The 20,062-nt window shown below is 53.6% G+C and overlaps 1 protein-coding gene and 2 long non-coding RNA genes across 4 annotated transcripts; 2 read left to right on the top strand and 1 right to left on the bottom strand.

Annotated features, from left to right (window-relative positions):
- Positions 1–1,544: 1,544 nt before the first annotated feature.
- Positions 1,545–4,959, top strand: ZFP36L2 (ZFP36 like 2 zinc finger CCCH-type). The gene is made up of 2 exons (XM_012756503.2): positions 1,545–1,910; positions 2,446–4,959. The coding sequence occupies exons 1-2, from the start codon at positions 1,860–1,862 to the stop codon at positions 3,874–3,876; spliced, it is 1,482 nt and encodes a 493-aa protein (XP_012611957.2). The 5' UTR covers positions 1,545–1,859; the 3' UTR covers positions 3,877–4,959.
- On the bottom strand, positions 4,481–8,303 carry LOC105866884 (uncharacterized). The gene is made up of 2 exons (XR_001152066.3): positions 8,002–8,303; positions 4,481–6,333 (listed from the first exon to the last, which is right to left on the bottom strand). It is a non-coding gene; the product is annotated as an uncharacterized LOC105866884 (long non-coding RNA).
- Positions 8,304–8,377: 74 nt separating this feature from the next.
- Positions 8,378–11,645, top strand: LOC105866887 (uncharacterized). Of its 2 annotated transcripts, XR_012918548.1 has the most exons (4): positions 8,378–8,527; positions 10,248–10,300; positions 11,116–11,208; positions 11,384–11,645. It is a non-coding gene; the product is annotated as an uncharacterized LOC105866887 (long non-coding RNA). The 2 variants fall into 2 exon arrangements; XR_001152067.2 differs by lacking the exon at positions 11,116–11,208.
- The last annotated feature ends 8,417 nt before the right edge of the window (positions 11,646–20,062 follow it).

Genomic DNA, 20,062 nt, shown 5'->3' with positions numbered 1-20,062 from the left:
CCTGATCCTAAAGTCCTCTCAGTCCTACCCTGGACTATGGTTCCCTGGGCAGTGAGGGGAGTACAGCCTTCTCTGGGGGCAGGCCTAGCTCACTCTGTTCCAGGGTAACTGACAGAGTGAGCACCAAATGCCATGAGTACAAGAAGACACAGCGAGAAAATATGTCACGTAGCTTCTTTCCCTGGCGGGTCCTGAACCTTACAGCTTGGGCCCAGTTGCGGCGTGGGCTGCCAGGTGGGTGAAATCGTGGGCCCGGCTCCAGCTTTTTGGTAGCCTGTATAGACATGGAGTGAGAAGTGTCCTGGACCAGGCTCCGGATCCGCCTGAGTGGGGCTTCAGCGGCTCTCGCCTCACTGGGCGCTAGGTGGGGGTGTCTGCCCCGTGCCCGCACGGGGGCGGAGCGCCTGTTGGCAAAGCGCATTTCTTAGTGCAAGCTGTTGGGGTGTGGGGCTGGCGAGAGAGGAAAAGAGAGGAGCCCCACCTGGTCTGCCTCAGCGGGATCCTGCAGCCCTAGCCGAGCTAAGGCAGGGCACGGCGCCGACCCCCAAGACCGAAGAGGGAAGAGCTTGGAGGGCACGATAGGCCCAGGCTGTGCCAGGCGGGGAGACTCGGCCGGCAGCTGCACCCCAAGCCCTGGGAGCGCTGGGGAAGACTGGACCGACCAGCAGATGGAAGGGGTGGCGGGAAGTCGCCTCCATGCCTGCACGGTTCTCCCGGCCTTTCCTCCCCTCCTCGGAGTTCGCTCCCCCGCCCGGGACGCCCCGCGCCACTCCGCGCCTTTGGCCCTGGCTCAAGGTCTTGTGATGTGATTAGCAAAGCCAGCGCCTTGTCCTCAGACACTCATCCCTGCCCGGCAGGCCCCGGCGCTCAAGCCCTGTTTACTGAGCCTGGGCGGGGAGGGGGCGGAGAAACGGGCCCAGGCTCCTCCGGGCAAGACTGCCGCAGCAGCCGCCCGCGTGGCCGTTCCTGCCCCCACCCCCACCGCGTCTCCACGTGCGGTCGGGCTTGAGCTGCCACCTATGAGACACAGGCCCCAAGCCCCCGCCTGTCAAGCAGAGCACCCTTTGCAAACCAGCCGAGCCGCGCGGACGGTTGCAATATTCTTGCATTTTGCAATTCCCGCGCCCAGTGCACAAACCGAGGGTGGGAGATAAAAGCTCCACAAGTCCGCCCAGGAGGATCGGGCGGGGAAAAACACGTCCGGAGCTGCAGAATCCCGGGCACGTTGAACGTGCTGGGGCTTTCCAACACTGCAGCCCCAGAGGAGAAGAGCCATAGCTTCCCGCCGCCACCCAGCAGCACCCATCTGGGCCAGCTCTCCACGCTGCCCCGGGCGCCCAGGCAGCCCGCCCCGCCCCGAGGCCTCCCGCCCCCTCCCCCAGAGGAAAAAAAATTGGCGGCGGCCAATGGGAGGCCAGGAAGGCGCCTGACGTCCGCGAGCCGGCGGGCGGCGTTGCCTGGAGACCCCGGCGGGGTCAGCGTTCTGTCCCCTCCCCCGGCGCGCCCGCCCTGCCGCTGCCGCGCTTCCCCGCTCTATATAGGGCGCGCGCTCGCGGGCCGCCGAGTTCCAGCAGTCCGCGAGCTGCCGTCGGCTCCGCGGGGGGGGGGCGGGCCGGGCACCCCAGGGCGCGGAGCAGCCCTCTTAGCTTTCCTCTCCTCTCCCCCGACTCCGCACTCCAGGCCACCCTCTAGCCAGTCCGAGCCGCTTCCCTCTGCCTCTCCTCTCGCCCCCCAGCAAACTTTCGGTCCCTCCCCGCCCCTCGCCCGTTATTCGTCGTGGCTCGAGCCCGGCCGCAGCGCCCCGAGGGCTCCTCCCGACCTCACTGCCTGCAGCTCCGACCATTTCGGGACCCAGAAACATGTCGACCACACTTCTGTCCGCCTTCTACGATATCGACTTCTTGTGCAAGGTACGCCGGGGAGCAGGAAGGGAGGAAGGCGGGCGAGCAGAAGCCATTCGAGTTGTCAGACTTTGCCTCTGTCCTTGGATTTGGGGGGCCCCTCCCCACCTTGACTTTCGGTCGGGAAAAGTCCCGGAGTTTGCAGTAGTGTGTGCTAGCGCCTCGTAGGCGGGGAGAAGGACCGGGGAGGGAGGAAGGGCAGGAGGGAGCTGCTGTAGCTGTTTAGTTTCTCCGCAGCCGACCGCGGCCACGCTGCCCGGGGCTTCCCGGACGGTGTTTGCGCCGCCCACCCCGGCGGCCCACGGGCAGAAGATCACATGTCGAGACCCAGCGCGGCCCGGGGTGGGCGTCCTCCACTAACCCGCTGCTTCCAACGCGAACTTGCTGCTTTTGCGCGTGCATGGGTGGAGGGTGGTGGAGGCCAACTCGAAATCCTCAAAAAGGGGGAAAAAGAAGAACCAGGCTGGGAGTTCTCTGCAGCTCGCCCCAGCACTTCCCCCCTCTTCCGTTTTTCATCCTCTCCCCGCTCCCCTCCCTTTGGCAGACGGAGAAATCCCTGGCCAACCTCAATCTGAACAACATGCTGGACAAGAAGGCGGTGGGGACGCCCGTGGCCGCCGCCCCCAGCTCCGGCTTCGCGCCGGGCTTCCTCAGACGGCACTCGGCCAGCAACCTGCACGCGCTCGCCCACCCCGCGCCCAGCCCCGGCAGCTGCTCGCCCAAGTTCCCGGGCGCCGCTAACGGCAGCAGCTGTGGCAGCGTGGCGGCTGGCGGCCCGGCCTCCTACAGCACCCTCAAGGAGCCGTCGGGGGGCGGCGGCACAGCCCTGCTCAACAAGGAGAACAAATTCCGGGACCGCTCGTTCAGCGAGAACGGCGAGCGCAGCCAGCACCTTCTGCACCTGCAGCAGCAGCAGCAGAAAGGGGGCGGCGGCTCCCAGATCAACTCCACGCGCTACAAGACCGAGCTGTGCCGGCCCTTCGAGGAGAGCGGCACGTGCAAGTATGGCGAGAAGTGCCAGTTCGCGCACGGCTTCCACGAGCTCCGCAGCCTGACTCGGCACCCGAAGTACAAGACGGAGCTGTGCCGCACCTTCCACACCATCGGCTTCTGCCCCTACGGGCCGCGCTGCCACTTCATCCACAACGCGGAGGAGCGGAGGCCCGCACCGTCGGGGGGCGCCTCCGGGGACCTGCGCACTTTCAGCACGCGCGACGCGCTGCACCTGGGCTTCCCGCGGGAGCCCCGGCCCAAGCTGCACCACAGCCTCAGCTTCTCAGGCTTCCCGTCGGGCCACCACCAGCCTCCGGGGGGCCTGGAGTCGCCGCTGCTGCTTGACAGCCCCACGTCGCGCACGCCGCCACCGCCCTCCTGCTCTTCGGCCTCCTCCTGCTCCTCCTCTGCCTCCTCCTGCTCCTCGGCCTCTGCGGCCTCCACGCCCTCGGGCGCCCCGACGTGCTGCGCCTCCGCGGCGGCGGCAGCGGCTGCGGCAGCGCTGCTCTACGGCTCGGGGGGCGCCGAGGACCTGCTGGCACCCGGCGCCCCGTGCGCCGCTTGCTCGTCGGCCTCCTGCGCCAACAACGCCTTCGCCTTCGGCCCGGAGCTGAGCAGCCTCATCACGCCGCTGGCCATCCAGACCCACAGCTTCGCCGCCGTGGCCGCCGCCGCCTACTACCGCAGCCAGCAGCAGCAGGGCCTGGCGCCCCCCGCGCAGCCCCCGGCGCCGCCCAGCGCGCCCCTCCCCGCCGGGGCCGCTGCGCCGCCCTCGCCGCCCTTCAGCTTCCAGCTGCCGCGCCGCCTGTCCGAGTCGCCCGTGTTCGACGCGCCCCCCAGCCCCCCGGACTCGCTGTCGGACCGCGACAGCTACCTGAGCGGCTCCCTGAGCTCCGGCAGCCTCAGCGGCTCCGAGTCCCCCAGCCTCGACCCGGGCCGCCGGCTGCCCATCTTCAGCCGCCTGTCCATCTCCGACGACTGAGGCAAGAGGGCGCCAGTGAGGAGGAAGGAAGGGAAGGCCGTTGTGGGGGTGTTGGAGGATGTCCTCTAGTCCCTGCTGGGGGCGCGGGGTGCGGTGACATAGGCCGCAGGCAGACTGCAGACCCGACCGAGCACTTGGACTCGAACTCTGCTGGGAGGGGGGCCCTACCCCTCCTTTTTCGGTTTCCTCTTGTTTTGTTTTTTTATTATTATTTTTATTATTACGAAGTTTCATTCTTGTTGAGCAAAAAAGAAAGCCAACGAACTTTTTGTGTTGATGAACAAAATATTCACAACGGGGCAGTTGTGATGCGAATAGAACAAAAAAACCAAACAAACTTTTTTAGGTGTCGATGAGTTTGGGACTTCAGGAAAAATCAACCCAGCACCAGCAGCTACCAACCACCATTCCATCTCTTCACTTGAAAAGCATTAGTTACAGTCCAGATGTGGGAACTCCTATCAAGAAGTTCCTAATTGTTTCTCAGACCAGTGTAAACAAACCAGCCAACCACCACCTTGCTAAACCTATAAGCTTTTAGAATCCAATATTTCTGCCAAGAATATGCCTTGATATTAGCCCTCAGCCCCATAGGGTTGAGGGGTTTTCGTGTTTTTTCTTTTTTTAACAAAGTTATATGTCTTGGGGGGGGGACAAACCCTTGCATTCCAAAGGTTCATACTGGTTACTGGTTTCATTGCCACCACTTCGTGGATGTTTAGTTTAAAACCATTTTGTCTGCTCTCTGGAAGCCTTGGGCAGAGCTTAGTTTGTAATTGTTGGGGAATATAACTGCTGAATTTTTAGCTATTTTGAGTTGATTCGCACCACTGCACCACAACTCAATATGAAAACTATTTAACTTATTTATTATCTTGTGAAAAGTATACATTGAAAATTGTTCATACTGTATTTATCAAGTATGATGAAAAGCAATAGATATATATTCTTTTATTATGTTAAATTATGATTGCCATTATTAATCGGCAAAATGTGGAGTGTATGTTCTTTTCACAGTAATATATGCCTTTTGTAACTTCACTTGGTTATTTTATTGTAAATGAGTAAAAATTCTTAATTTAAGAGATTGTATGTAATATTTATTTCATTAATTTCTTTCCTTGTTTACGTAAATTTTGAAAGATTGCATGATTTCTTTGCAGAAATCTATCTTGATGCTGTGGAAATAGTTTGAGGAACATCTTATGAGTTTTCTTAGAATGTATAATGGTTGTAGCCCATCCAACTTTAAAGGAAAAAATGACCACATACTTTGCAATCAGGCTTAAATGTGGCATACTTTTCTAATTCCAACTTTATAAACTAGCAAAAAATATTTGCTTTTGTTCCACCAGTTCTACTGTGACATACTCTTGAGTATCAAGACATGTAGCAATAATGGGGGGGGTAGTCTCTCAGTGCCTTTGGAAGGGCCGAACTTGCCTTAAATCTTCCTCAACCAAATAAGTATTTTGTTTATCAGTGCTTGAGAGAATCTGAATGTAGGATGGGTTCAACTGCACAAAAGGAAAAGATTTTTACCACTTTTTTTTATATAGATATAAAGTGAAGAGGCCACCTCTTAGCGCTGAAATGGTATGTAGTACATGAATATGCCTTGTTTAATTACAGAAAATTCCCATACTTGTACTATTTTTTTTTCCATGTAGAAAGGCAGGAATGTTTCCCAAGCTTTCCTGGACAGCGGATGAATGAGCAGTAGCTTTAGTTTGTTTGTACGTAGGTACAGTTGGAGCACTATGTATGTACTCTCTGGACTACTTTGACAGAGTAGGTTTTTGAATGTAACAAGATAAGTCAACTTGAGTTGTAATATATTTTGGGGAATCAGTTCACTACAAATTGTGACTGTAAACATTGTACTGTAAATGTTTTGTAGTTTTCCCCCAATAAAATTTTTGGGAAAAAAGATGACTAATGTGTAAGATAGCTTTCTTTTTAAACAAATGTGTAGCTGTCTAGCTTCCCACTGCCTTGTCAGGCGGTCCCCCACGTCTTGGGGAAGGTGGGGGAGGATTGGGAGAACTGGCTGTGTGTCCACTTGTGCCTGTATGTATTTTATAGCAAGTTCTTTTAGCTGAAAGAAAGTAATTATTTGGACTGTCAAGGGCATTAGTTAGCAGTTCCCTTTGGTAATAAGATGCATCCCAGAGTTGGCTGGCTGGTGGCAGGGCCTGGCGGGAAGGCCTGAAGGGGTGTGGCCCGCCTGTGAGTCACCAGGGTTGGATCACGTGGCTGCAGTGGCAGCTGAAGGTCCGATTTTTCGCTGGGACGCCCAGGAAACAACTGCTTGGGTGGGGAAGGGGAGGAGGATCTTTCTGCCAGCCTGTGGCCTGCTTGACCTAAGTGCTGAGCTGGAGGTGGAAGGCTATGCCGGGATTTTCCTGGGTGGCTGAACTGAGGTTGTGCCTGGATTTTGCAAAGCTTGATTGTGTCCTTGTTCAGAGAGGAGCAGAAGGGAAGGAAGATTAAACAGGTTAAACTTATATCTGGGTGATGTTTGTTTACACAGACAACTTCCTCTGGGAATGAGCACATACAAGTTATTTATGCAAAAGGCATTAGTGTCTGTGTTTTAGAGGACTCTAGCCAAACAGCAAATCCAACCCAGGTCTCTGGAAAAAGGAAGAAAACAAGACTGCATTGAGTTTTCCTGCTGGTTTTCAAACAGTTGAACAAAATCTTACTATGGTGACTGTTTTTCCCTAACTTTAATCATTTTAAAAACAAAATCAGGTTCATTAACCGATTCTTATTTTTTTCTTCTCCACCCCCGAGCTCGTACACACACACACACACACACACACAGTTCAGACACTTTGCAAAGTAGGTAAGAGATTTAGCAATAGTTTGCTCTCATCTACAGCAGCTGGGCTCTATCAATCCTTGCATCCCTGCTTGCCGGCCCTGCATTAGCCAGGGTCTCCGGTGACTCACAGCTGAGCCAGCGGGGGAGGGGGTGCAGTCTGGTAGAAGCACCAGGCCCGGGGCAGCTGTTTCACGTTAACGATGATTGCACTGGTGTTAACTGGAGCGTTTTGGTGCTTGGTGCGCGCTGCCAAAAGGGATGGGGAACAGTTTCAAAGTTCTCCCAGAGGCTGGCCCCTGACTGAAGGCCTCAGCAGCGGGGGCGGGGAAGCTCCAGGCCAAGGAGGGCTCGGGCAGGGTGAAGACCCTGCAGGCTCCCGGGCCTCTACACCATAAAGAATGTGCAACAGGGAGGAAAAGTCTAAAATGTGGGGCTATTTAGGCTAAGCTGCATTTTAAAGGGCTTGTTTCCACTTCATTCCAAAACTTATTTTTCTAAACAAGTACTTTTGATCAGCTGGAATGTTAGACTTTTTTTATGGGGTAAGCCACATTCGTTTTTTAAAAATTGGTTTGTTTGAAAGTCCAGCTGCTAGGATCTGAAGTTTTAGACTGTAGGCTCAGTGGAGCGTGGAAAGCTAGAGGGGATCGTTCAGAATTTCCTCTGCCCTGACCAGTGGAGGGTACCAGGTCATTGTCTTTCTGCAGCGGCTGGAAGTAACAGCAAACAAAACTCCACTATTGCTTGGTCACCCTCAGGAACGTTTTCTTGTAAATTAAGGGAAGAGAAGCAAAAAATTGCAAGCAAGGACAAACCAGGATTCCCATCTAGAACTGACTGTGGCTCCAAGGTGCAGCTACACTCAAAGTCCCTTCATAGTCACTTGCAAAAGTGAACCCAGAACGTGATGGTGTTTCGAATGTCTCCTAGTAGCCTTTCCACTAGCTGTTTGAAGACTAAGGTATTTTTTTAAACAGCCCAATTAATGTTTGCCACACATTTCAGAGAAAGGATGTGTGTATATACATCTTTTCCACCCCCCCCCACCCCTCACACTGTCTGAATCTACTGTTGGGTGTGTAAAACTTAAAAAAAAAAAAAAAAGGCCACACAAAAACACTATTGAGAAAGCCGAGGCTCTGCACCCGCCCGTGGGAACAGATGGAGGACTGTGAGCCCCGCAGCGGCTCAGCCTCCGGGATGAGCAGCCAGGCCTGGTGGCAGGAAAGACACAGAAACCCCAGGGAGGGGGGTGGACACGCGCTGGAGGGGCCGCTGGAGAGGGAGCACCAGACCTTGGAAGGGAACCGTCCTCAGGCACCGCTCTCCTTCAGTTTTGCTTGCGGTGGCAAGTGAGGGCGGATGTCACTCTCACCGAGTTTTCTTGAAACCGGAAGTTGGGGCTCTGCACCTTCCCCGGCCTTGGAGTTAGTGGCAGCAGACGCCACGTTTAGAGGGAGGCTGGCCGGCTGCTGGGCTGAGGCTGGTCAGGCTCACCTCCCATCGCTGTTTCCTCATCTGATTGTATTTATTTGTTCTTCCTCACACTCCTGGGGGCTGTGCAGAGCGGTGGCCATCCAGGGCAGTCCCAGTTCTGTGCTGCTGGCAAGGCCAAGAAGGGAGGGAGGAAGGGAGGGCTGGGGCAGGGCGGGGCGGGGCGGGCCTGGTGCTGGACAGGCCAGCCGCTCAGGAAGAAGCCGGGCAGCGGGAAGCCACAGCACCTCCAGGGCCCAGCCCTGGCGAGCTGGGTCCCCCAGCCTCCCCTACCGGTCTTTGCTAGACCTGGAAAGTGTGTGTCTAACCGTGTGTCTCTGGAGGGAGGTCTGTGGGGTGTGCCTCTATGGGAGGGCTGTTTGTGTGTGTGTGTGTGTGTGTATGTGTGTGTGTGTGCGTCCTTGCCTGTCTGCATGTGTGTACGCGTTTGTGGGTGTTGCCCTGTGTGCAGGTGTTCAGTAGTCTGTGTCTGTGTGTCGTGTTGTAGGGGAGTATTGGTGCATGGGTCTGTGTGCTTCTGTGCATGGATGTTGATGAGTGAAGTACATTATGTCTGTAGGATATGAGGGTGTGTGTTGCTGTGTGTTTGGATGTGGGTGTGTCTGTTGTAAGTGTGTGCATGGGTGTGTGTGCATGTTGGTGTGGGTTTGGGTGTCTCTGCTGCTGTGTGGGTAGGTGTGTGGGTCTTTGGGGCGTGGGGTCCAGGGCTGTTCCAGTGTGTTTAGGCCTGAGTGTGGGTGTGTCTGTTGTGACATGCGGCAGTGCATGCAGGTGAGCGTGAGTGTAGGTGCGGGTTGGGGCGTGCCTGTGGGCAGTTGCTGCCGGGTGGGTAGCTGTGGGGGTCTGTGGGGTGTCAGAAGCCGGAGGTGTTGCCGTGTGTTTGGGTCTGGATGTGTGTGTTGCGGTGTGCGTGTGGGTGTGTCTGGATGTGGGTGCGGGTGTTAGCTACCAACACCTACAGAGGAAGAGCAGTCCTTCTCAGCGTGCCTCTTTCAAGTTTAAAAACTGCTTTCAAAACCCGGAAATGACGGCCAGGCTGGCATCCGGCTTCCTGCGGGGCGGTGGGCAGGACAGGGCTGGGTGGGAGGGTGGCTGACGGCCCCCTGCCTGTGAGGACCCTAGGCCCACCTTCATTGCAGGCACACCTGCCAGGACAGGCCTTGTGTGCCCCTTGCTGTCTGCAGGGACATTTTTAGAAACAATTCGTTCTCTGGGGGGAGGGGGAGGGGCCCTTTTATTTTCCTCTGGGCAGAAATAGCTCTTGTCAGCTAGGCCTTCTTGTGCCCTCTGGGGTGAGAGGCAGCTCTGAAATAGAAGGAAAGATATTAAGGACTCGAGACAGACAAGAAAACTCCTGAGCTCGCCGAAACCAAGTTTAAAATATTTCTCTAAAAATAAGCTTTGTTTTCCTTGTGGATTCCTCTGGCAATCGGGCCCTTGTGTCAGGGTGCTTAGCTGGCCTGGGAAGCCAGGTGGAATTTTTTAAAAAGCGAGTGTTTCCCAGCTGTGGCCTTGGAAAGTTCTCTGTTTTCCATTTATTAAACTCCTAGTTTCCGGCTAATTAAAATTATTTTCAAATAAAACCTTGCGGCCCAGCAATATTTGATGAAGCAGAATTCCCAGTGACCCCTATGCAGGGCGCCGGGCTGGGCTGTGGGACAGCCTGTGTCACCTCTACTGGGCTCAGTACCAGTTTTATGGGGAGGGTCCCCGTGGTGACTGCTTGCAGGGCGGCAGTGGCTGAGCCCTGCACCACTTGCAGGGGCTGCAGGGTAATTGGAAACCTGTTGTTTGTTTCCCCTGCACCACTAACAACCTGAGCAGAGGGGGTGCGCTTCAGAGGAGAGGAACTTGGCTGAGGTATGTGGCCATGTGATCCTCTGCTGCCTGGGTGTCCCTCCCTGGCCTGGCTACTGGTGACGCTTCAGCTCCCAGCAGGCCAATGTGCAGGGCTTCACTGAGCACCTACAGGATGCCCAGACCAGTGTCAAGCCCCAGAGTTAGGTGGGCCTCGATGGACCTCTCAGGCCACATGTTTGTTATGCAGGTGGAAGTCAGAGACACTGCGGTGGAGGCACGTTTTGCTGAGGGCCGGAGCAGGTGAGATTCAGACTAGTTGGAAGATACCCCTCCCCTGCCCCCGATTCAGCCCAGACAGCAGCAGGGCAGGACGCTGGGTCAGCTGGCCAGGCCTTTCATTCACATCACAGGTCACTCTTGATTGTCTAGCACAGGGGTCCTCAAACTTTTTCAACTGAGGGCCAGTTCACTGTCCCTCAGACTGTTGGAGGGCCGGATTATAGTTTTAAAAAACTATGAACAAATTCCTATGCACACTGCACATATCTTATTTTGAAGTAAAAAAACAAACGGGCAAAAACACCCACAGGTGGCCCGCGGGCTGTAGTTTGAGGGCGCCTGGTCTAACAAATGCCTGCACTGGAGTAAGAGGGGTGAGCTGCCAGGCGGCATCCCTGCCTGCATGGAGCCTGCATGTTTTCTAGCTTTTGCGTGTTGCAGCATGAATCAGCCTTTCATTCCTTTTTATGACTGAATAACATTCCATTGCATGCACATACTGCATTCTGTGTATCCATTCATTGGTGGATGGACATTTGGGTTGTTTGTATTTGTACCTTTTTGTTGAATCATGCTGTTATGAACTAAGGTGCTAGTCTTTGTGTGACCATAGGCTTTTTTTTTTTTTTTTGAGACAGAGTCTCACCTTGTTGCCCAGGCTAGAGTGAGTGCCGTGGTGTCAGCCTAGCTCACAGCAACCTCAAACTCCTGGGCTCAAGCGATCCTCCTGCCTCAGCCTCCCAAATAGCTGGGACTACAGGCACGTGCCACCATGCCTGGCTAATTTTTTCTCTGTATATATTAGTTGGCCAATTAATTTCTTTCTATTTTTATAGTAGAGATGGTGTCTCGCTCTTGTTCAGGCTGGTTTCGAACTCCTGACCTCAAGCAATCCGCCGCCTCGGCCTCCCAGAGTGCTAGGATTACAGGTGTGAGCCACCGCGCCCAGCCTTGAGGGGATGGCTGCTGATAGACACAGGGATTCTTTTGGGGTTGATGAAAATGTTCTAGAATTAGGTAGTGGTGACAGTCACACAACCTTGTGAATATATTATTATGTATACATTTGTACACTTTGGTGAATTTTCTTTTTTTCTGTTTTAGAGACAATACCTCGCTCTGTCGCCAAGGTTGAAGTGCAGTGGCACCATCATTGCTCAATGTAACCTCCAATTCAAGCCATCCTTCTGCCTCAGCCTCTCAAATAGCTGGGACTACAGTGTGCCACTATGCCCAGCTAAGTTTTTTTATTTTTGGTAGGGACAGGGTCTTGCTATGTTGCCCAGGCCAATCTCAAAATTCTGGGTTTAAGTGATCGTCCCACTGGGCCATCCAAAATGCTGAGATTATAGGCGTGAGCACCGAACCTGGTCTAGTTTGGTGAATTTTATCATATGTGAATTATATCTCAATTTTTTCAAAAAGTATACTCACAAGCCAAAATCCAGCTATAAAGGGGAAGGACAGGGTACTAGCGGAGGCTCTCTCAGGGAAACTGGCCTCACCTAGGGTCTAGGAAGCCCCTAAAGAAGCAGGAAGGGCAAAGGGCCAGCAAAAGAGCTTTCCAGGCAAAAGGAGCAGCTAGTGCAAAAGCCCCGTGGTGGAAGGGTTCGGGGGATGGATCCAGAGTGGGCAGAAAGGCAAGGGTGCCTGGGGGTACAAAGCAGAGCAGCAGGGCACAGGGTGGCTCTTGGGGAGGTGGGCTCAGCCCCCAAGAGATCTCTCACCTGCCCCCTGCCCATTCAGTAAGCCCCTATTAGAGCATCATAGACAATTGTCCCTCGGTATGCGCGTGGGGGATTGCTTCCAGGAACCCACCCACTTCCATATACCCAAATCTGCACCTACTCAAGTCCTGCAGTGGGCCCTGCGGAATCTGGCCCTCCGTATATTAATACAGGGGTTTCACAGCCTGTGAATACTGTATTTTTTATCTGTGTTTGGTTGAGAAAATGCAGAGTAGACCCATGCAGTTCAAACCTGTGTTGTTCAAGGGTCAACTGTCTTTGGTTCGATGATTTCTGCAGTGTTGTCTTCTTATATTATCCTTGCAACTTTTTAATATTTTAGTTAAATGTTTTAGATTAACTTTTTCAATGTAAAAAAATTGCCCTCAACCCTACCCCTCCTCCCAACTTATGCGAATTCAAACACTCTTGGAAAGGGGACTCAGTTGGACCTTTCACTTCAGAGCCCAGCATGGTATCCTAAGTGGAAAGAGCTGGAGCTGGAATCAGATGGGAGAAATGGGTCCCCAGGTGCTGCCAGTTATTCATTGGGTGACACTGAGCACAGTTCACAGCCTCTTTGAACCTCACTTTCTTCATATGAAAAATGGGTTAATCCATTGTTGTTACAAAGATTAAGTGAGATAATATGAGGCAAAGGGCTTTGCTGAGGGCCTAGAGGTGATACAAGTTCAAAAAGTATTAGCTGCTGTTACTATTACTGTAAGGTATCCTGATCTTCCACAGCCCCCTCCCCGAGGAATTGTTAATGCCTTAACAATTCTAACAGTTACTATTTATGGAGTTCATATTATATACTAAAGGTTTACATACGTTAATATAGTCCTTATTAGCAACCCACGACTAGAGGTACTGTTGATATTCCCATTTCAAAGATGAGGAAACTGAGCTAAAAGAAGTTGTTATATGCCCAAGGCTATGTGGCTAAGCAATGGTTGAGGCAGAATCCAAACGAATCTGAGCTTTTGCTCCTTCGAATCACCCCAGGCTGCCTTTTCTGACTCCTCTCTACCTGCCTTACTCCCCTCCCACCTGTCTGTAAAACATAGATCCTCCAAGAAGCCTTCCAGGATTTCATTCCAGGGCAGACTGTGACCTGCCTCATCTGTGCTTTTAAAACACAATTAAGCTGGGGCACAGTGGCTCATGCCTGTAACCCTAGCACTTTGGGAGGCCGAGGCAGGAGGATTACTCAAGCCCAGAAGTTTGGGATCAGCCTGGGTAATGTTGCAAGGCCTTGTCTCTACAAAACCTAAAAAAGTTAGCCGGGCATAGTATTGCACATGTGTAGTCCCAGCTACTCAGGAGGCTGAGGCAGGAAGATCTCTTGAGCCCAGAAGTTGGAGCTGCAGTGAGCTATAATGATGCCACAGCACTCCAGCCTGGGTGACGGAGCAATACCCTGTCACAAAACCAAAACAAAACAAAACCCCACAATTAGTTTAAATCACTCTTCTGCTCAAAATCCTCACTCAGAATACAATCCAAAATCTTAACAAGGCCTACAAGCTCCCCATCCCTCCACCTTTCTGAACTGGCTTCTGCTTCCCTCATCCTGCTCTAGCCCCATCGGCCTCCTTGCCGGGCCTTGATTGGGCTGGGCTTGCTCTCTGTCTCAGGGCCTTTGCACTTGCTGTTACTTCTGCCATGCTCTTCCACACAGGTGTTTCCTTCAACTTCCTGCTGGCTATAGTCTTTCAGGGGGCCACCCAGACCACCCTCTCTAAAACAACAGGCCCATCTGGCATTCCTTCTCTCTCATCCTGCTTTATTATCCTCTTTTATTTTTTGGTAGGGACAAGGTATTGCTATGTTGCCCAGGTTGGTCTCGAACTCCTGGCCTCAAGCGATCCTCCTACCTTGGCCTCCCAAGGAATTACACATGTGAGCTACTACCCCTGGTCTGTATCCTGCTTTATTGTTTTCCCTAGCATTAGTCATCCTCTGACGTATTTCAGATGCCTTTGTTTATGCATATATTGTGTTTCCTCCCTAGACTCTAAGCTTCTTGAGGCAGACACTGTCCCCAGAACAGGGAGAAACCACTGAGGACTTTTAAGCCAGGGAGTAAGATAACCACATTTGCATTTTAAAATGATTTATCTGGTGATGGTGCAAATAGTAGACTTGGGTAACATATGATTTCTTATGAAAAAAAAAAAAATTTTTTTTTGAGACAGTCTCCCTTTGTTGCCCGGGCTAGAGTGCTGTGGCGTCAGCCTCGCTCACAGCAACCTCAAACTCCTGGGCTCAAGTGATCCTCCTGCCTCAGCCTCCAGAGTAGCTGGGACTACAGGCATGTGCCACCATGCCTGGCTAATTTTTTCTATTTTTAGTTATCCAGCTAATTTCTGTCTATTTATAGTAGGGACAGGGTCTCACTCTTGCTCAGGCTGGTCTCGAACTCCAGACCTCAAGCAATCCTCCTGCCTCGGCCTCCCATGGTGCTAGGATTATAGGCATGAGCCACCACACTCAGCCATGAAAATAATTTTAATGCTAAAAAAGGTTTAAAAACCACTAGTTGACCGGGCATGGTGGCTCACTCCTATAATCCCAGCACTTTGGGAGGCCAAAGTGAGAGAACTGCTTGGGCAACATGGTAAGACTCCATCTTTACAAAAAATATATTTTTAAATTAGCCAGGTGTGGTGGCATGTGCCTGTAGTCCCAGCTACTTGGGGGGCTGAGGTGGAGGATGGCCTGAGCCCAAGAGATGGAGGTTGCAGTGAGCTACGATCACGCTACTACACTCCAGCCTGAGCAACAGAGTGAAACCCTGTCTCCATTTAATAAATACATACATACACACTCACTCTAGCCTAGGCAACAAAGCGAGACTCTGTCTCAAAAAAAAAAATAAAAACAAAAAAATAAAAAATAAACTCTAAAAAAAAAAATACATACATACATACATACCACGGACCTAGTGTAGCCTTCTCACTCCATAGATGAGAAAAGTGAGGCTCAGAGGAGGTGGGTGCACCCCTCTGAAGACTTCCCAATTGCCGAGATTCCACCTGAACAACTGGGAAAAGAAAATCCGGGACACTGGTCCCTGGGTTTGGGCTGTGCCGATAGGGCTGTTGGTAAAAGCTGTATCAGTTCCCACCATAGCAAACCCCTATTCCTCTGGGCTGAGAGGTTCAGCACAGCTGGTCCCTGGGTGTTCTATCCAGCAGGCTTCTCAAGGAGGGCCCAGAAGGTCTTTGGGGCAGACAGGCAGGAGCTTGCACACCACAGCTTTGGGAGCCCAGAGCCGCTGCCAGGCCTGGGGCAGGAGAGGGCTCGGGCAGGTGTCCCCTCTGCAGCGGAGGGGCCTGACCATGCAGGGGAGGCAAGCAGGGGTGCCCCAGATTCACATCTCAGCCCACTGCTGCTTCCTACCTGTGCGACCCTGAGCCTCAGGTATATCGTCTATGAAATGGGGCGATGATGCAGTTCCTATGACCCCAAGCCGCTTGAGGGTCGGAATATGATACTGTGTGAAGTGTCCAGGAGCCTCAGGCTCCCACAGAGGAAAGGATGTGCAGGCTGGCAGAGTGGTTAGCAGCCTGGCCAGCTGCCTGGGCTCAAAGCCCCACTCTGCTACTACCACTAGGGGACCATGAGCAAGCCACTCACACCCTCTGTGCCTTGATTTCCTCATCTATGAAATGTCAGGGCCTATCTCAAAAGGTTATCAGGACCCACGTAGTGAGAACAGAACACAGCATAAAGAAAGTGTGATACAATGGTTTATTACTGCTGTCTTGGGTTTTTGTTTTCTTCTCCTAATCAGCATGTGCCCAATCTGAAGGGAGTCAGGAAGTCCCCACGGTCTGCCCCCACCAAACCCCCACACGTGGCTATTTAAATTTAAATTAATTAAATTAAACTTTATTTATTTATTCTTTTTTTTTTTTTTTGAGACAGTCTCATTCTGTTGCCTGGGCTAGAGTGCAGTGACGTCAGCCTAGCTCACAGCAACCTCAAACTCCTGGGCTCAAGCAATCCTGCTGCCTCAGCCTCCCAAGTAGCTGGGACTACAGGCATGCACCACCATGCTAAGCTAATTTTTTTCTATATATTTTTAGTTGGCCAATTAATTTCTTTCTATTTTTAGTAGAGATGGGGTCTCACTCTTGCTCAGGCTGGTTTTGAACTCCTGACCTTGAGCAATCCACCCGCCTCGGCCTCCCAGAGTGCTAGGATTATAGGCGTGAGCCACTGTGCCCAGCCTTATTTATTTATTCTTAAAGACAGGGTGTCACTATGTTGCCCAGGCTGGTCTCAAGTCTTGGGCTCGAGCGATCCTCCTGTGTCAGCCTCCTGAGTAGCTTGAGACTACAGGGTGTGCCACTGCATCTGGCTAAAATTAAAAAAAAATTAAAACTCACTTCCTCAGTCCCACTAGCCACATAGGCTCACGGAGCTAGGGTCTATTGCATTAAACAGCACAGAACATTTCTATCATCACAGAAAGTCCTATTGAACAGCACTGCTAGACTAGAATGTTCTATTAAAATGCAAACAGCTGCCAGGAAGGAAGCCTCATGGTTTTTGCAACAATCCCTGGGACACATCCATGATGCCCTTGATAGCACTCCCTCCTTCCAGAAGCCAAGAGAATCCAAAACATTCCAGAACTACTGAGCACTTCATCTGGCAGACCGTAAGTGCCAGCGGAGGAGACGGTGAGGGGCTGAGCGCCACCTGACTGCCCACGTGCGGTGGCACCCCCCAGCCCCGCCCAGCAGCCCAGACCGCCTCCTCCCAGAGGCACCTCACACCAACTCCTCCAGTTGTCCCTGTCCCCAAAGACGGAGCACCACGTCTCTCTAGTCACTCATGTCAAGACCTGGCACGTACCTTTTCTTTTCTCTCACTCCCTCCCTCTACCCCAGGCATCCTCAAACTACGGCCCGGCCCGTGGGCCACATGTGGGGGTTTTTGCCCATTTGTTTTTTCACTTCAAAGTAAGATATGTGCAGTGTGCATAGGAATTTGTTCATAGTTTTTCTTAAACTATAGTCCGGCCCTCCAACGGTCTGAGGGACAGTGAACTGGCCCCCTGTTGAAAAAGTTTGAGGACCCCTGTCCCCTTCCCTCCTAGGTCTCCAAAACCCTTGACTGTTTTCTCAGTAGGCCTTGACTTTGCCCCTTTCTCTCTGTCTGCGGCCCCTGCAACTCAGGCCTCGCCTGCTGTCACCAGGACGCCTGGTAAACCAGGAGCCCCCGGCTGACCCTCCCCTCGGCCACCGTTCCTCTGCGGCTAGCTACTAAAACACTTCTGTGATCATAGCCCCCTGCCCTGTGATGCTGAGAAGGGTCTCCTCACCCACAGTTCTAATCCTCCAGGCTCTGGCAGCCCCATGCTCACGAGCTCACCTGCCTGGGAGCGCCAAGAATTCCTAATGATGCCGTTCACACCCCTGGTCCTTTGCCTTCCCTCTGCCTGTGCCAGGGACACCCCTGTCATCCCCTGCTCCTCACCTCTCCCCTCCGCAGCCAGCCCAGGCTGAATCTCAACCTCAGATCTTGCCCCTCCACCCCTCCCTGGCCCACCCGGGCCCCTGTGCAGGCCTTTATCAAGCACATATCTGTCACGTTGTCCTACGACAGCTGGTTACGTCTGTCTTCCTCTCTAGCCTGCAAGTTCCTTCAATGCAAGAACACTGTGTTCCTCCTTGCAGCCCCCAAGCCTGGCTCCTAGCAGGGCCTCAATAACTGCATACAACAAAACCAGACTCCCCTGTGAGACTGGCGCTGTTCCCTCCCATCTCACAGATGAGGAAAATGAAGCTCAGAACAGAAGTCACTTGCTCAAGATCTCCCGCCTCATGAATGGCAGGGCCGTGATGCCACCTCAGGCCCCCGTGGAGGCAGCTGAGCACCCCTGCGCTCAAAAGAGGGAAAGATACACTGTTTCTTGGTAGAGGGGGCCTCTCATGGATTTTTTCCTCTTATTCCAAACTGATGCCTGCTTGTTGTGAATAACCCGACAGCACACACTGGATTCCTATGTGGACAAATGGAAAGGTCCCTCTTAACCTGCCTCCTCGGTCCCACTCAGCAAAGGTGACCCTGTGGTAACCCCTTTGTGTGAGGCATTCCAGAGACTTGGTTATGCGGCTATCTATAAATATTTATGCACACACATTCATATATGGTTTCGGTTGACAAAATGAGGTCATATTGTAGCTCCCGTCCATCGGCCCACCCTCCTCACTCAGCGTGTGGGCTGCGTGGACGCCTGTTATGAGGGCCCCAGAGATGGGTGCCGAGGCTCCACGCCGTTTTGCTTTGCAAACAAAGCAGCACAGACATGTTTATACTCGGGCCTTCGGGTATCTCCATCGGGTGAACCCCTAGAAGTAGCATCGCTGGGTCTCAGGGCTGCTCACGAGTCTCTGGGGAAGGAAACATGCATTTAAAAGTTTGAACCTGGTATCACTGTAGCCCTGCAAAGGTGTTGCACTTAATACCCCCAGCCACCCTGCCTCAGAGGCCACTGCCTCCACCCCCCTGCCTTTTGCCTGTTCTGAGTTTCTGGAGTCCCCGTCTCAGGGGCTCCACCCTGGGGCCTGGTCTTCCTCCATGTCCCTGCCCTGTTCTCAGATCCTGCCCTAGTTGTCCTCCACCTGGACTGCTGCCAAAGTTTGAGGCTGTCACCTGGGAGCCCCAGGGTAGGCCTGGGTCAGTCCCACTGGGCTCAGGGCCCCTGTGGCCGGAGGGGCAGGTGGGTGGGACGATGCTCCCACCAAAACCGTGGGGAGGCCCTGCCTGTGCAACTGGGATGGGGGCAGCAGAAATCCTTTGAGGACGAGTGTGTGCGAGAGCGTGTGCGTGAGTGTGTGTGGGTACGTCTCTGTGCATGCGTGCAGTGGCGTGTGGGGCGAGTGTGGAGTGACTGAGCGCGTGCGGTGGCCTGTGTGTGTGTGAGAGATAGTGTGTGTGTTGTAGGGCGGTTGTGTCAGGTTATGTAACGGGGGCCCTCCCTGGGCCAGCAAACCGCAGTGGTGTAACTGCCAGGCTGGCCCGGCCACCAGGAGGGAAAGGAGGGAAAATGTAAACACGGCTCTGAGCCCTCCCTGCCCCGCCACAGGCAGGCCCTGGACAGGAGGCCCTTCCGGTCCTCCATTCCCGCCACCTTAGTCCTGCAGGGTGATAATGGGGGCACACAGGCCGAGGCCAAGGGTCATAAGAGCACCATAGGAGTTGCCATTTGCATTGGCCCCAGCCCAAGCGACAGGACCAGGAGGAGAGCCTAGCCAGGGTCTCCCTGGGGCTCCCCTGGACTGCTGTAGGCCGGGCTTCCCCCACAAATGAGGCCCTCCTCGCCCGGCCTCAGGCCTGTCTTTAAACTCTGTGGGGGCTCTGCGTCCCAGAGGCCTCTCCATGGCATTAGAGCCCGTCACCCTGCAGCGAACCCACATGGACCTCACAGCTCACCTGTTCACACCTGTGCAGTGGCCTCGGGGCCAGCTGTCTCTGTTTCTCTCTCAGATACACTCCAAGATGCACCTCCTCCCTGCCCCACACCGTGCCTCCTTCCAGCTCCAGCTACCCAGCCCTTCAGCGCTGCCTGCGGCCCTCTCTCCTGGGAGCCTCCCTGTCCACTCCGGGCCTTGCTCCCTGCTCTGAACCCTCGAGGCACCTTTGGACACACAGCTGGACACCTGGCCATGCACAATTGACCCTTGTTCTCCACTTGCTCATTTTAATAATAATGGCCACAATTTATGGGTCACACTCTGCCAAACCCAGTCCCTCGAGGAGTCCTCACTTTATGGTATGTCATCCTCCCGCTTACCCTAGAAGGTGGCGTTACTGCCACTATGTGAGGGAGAACCCCAGCAGAGAGAGGTTACACTCTCCATGGTTACACAGCCGCACCCTGGAAGTGGCTGGTGGCAGAGCCTGTGTTCACACCCTCTGGAGGCTGAGTCCTGTTTCCCTACACCTCGGGGCTCTTGGAGAGCAGGAACTCTTCTGCCTCCCACCCTCCGCCTGCTGGAGCACAGAGCCAGCTGGGCAGCCACTCGGTGTTCAA

Source organism: Microcebus murinus, chromosome 3 (genome assembly GCF_040939455.1).
Source record: "Microcebus murinus isolate Inina chromosome 3, M.murinus_Inina_mat1.0, whole genome shotgun sequence".
Classification (NCBI taxonomy): domain Eukaryota; kingdom Metazoa; phylum Chordata; class Mammalia; order Primates; family Cheirogaleidae; genus Microcebus; species Microcebus murinus.
This window is presented reverse-complemented; position numbering and strand designations above follow the sequence as displayed.

What these genes read in the sequence shown, in the direction of transcription:
- ZFP36L2 (XM_012756503.2), top strand. Translation starts at nt 1,860, where the DNA reads ATGTCGACCACACTTCTGTCCGCCTTCTACGATATCGACTTCTTGTGC. An exon ending in ATATCGACTTCTTGTGCAAG is followed by an intron (nt 1,911 to 2,445) that starts GTACGCCGGGGA and finishes TCCCTTTGGCAG; the next exon opens with ACGGAGAAATCCCTGGCCAA.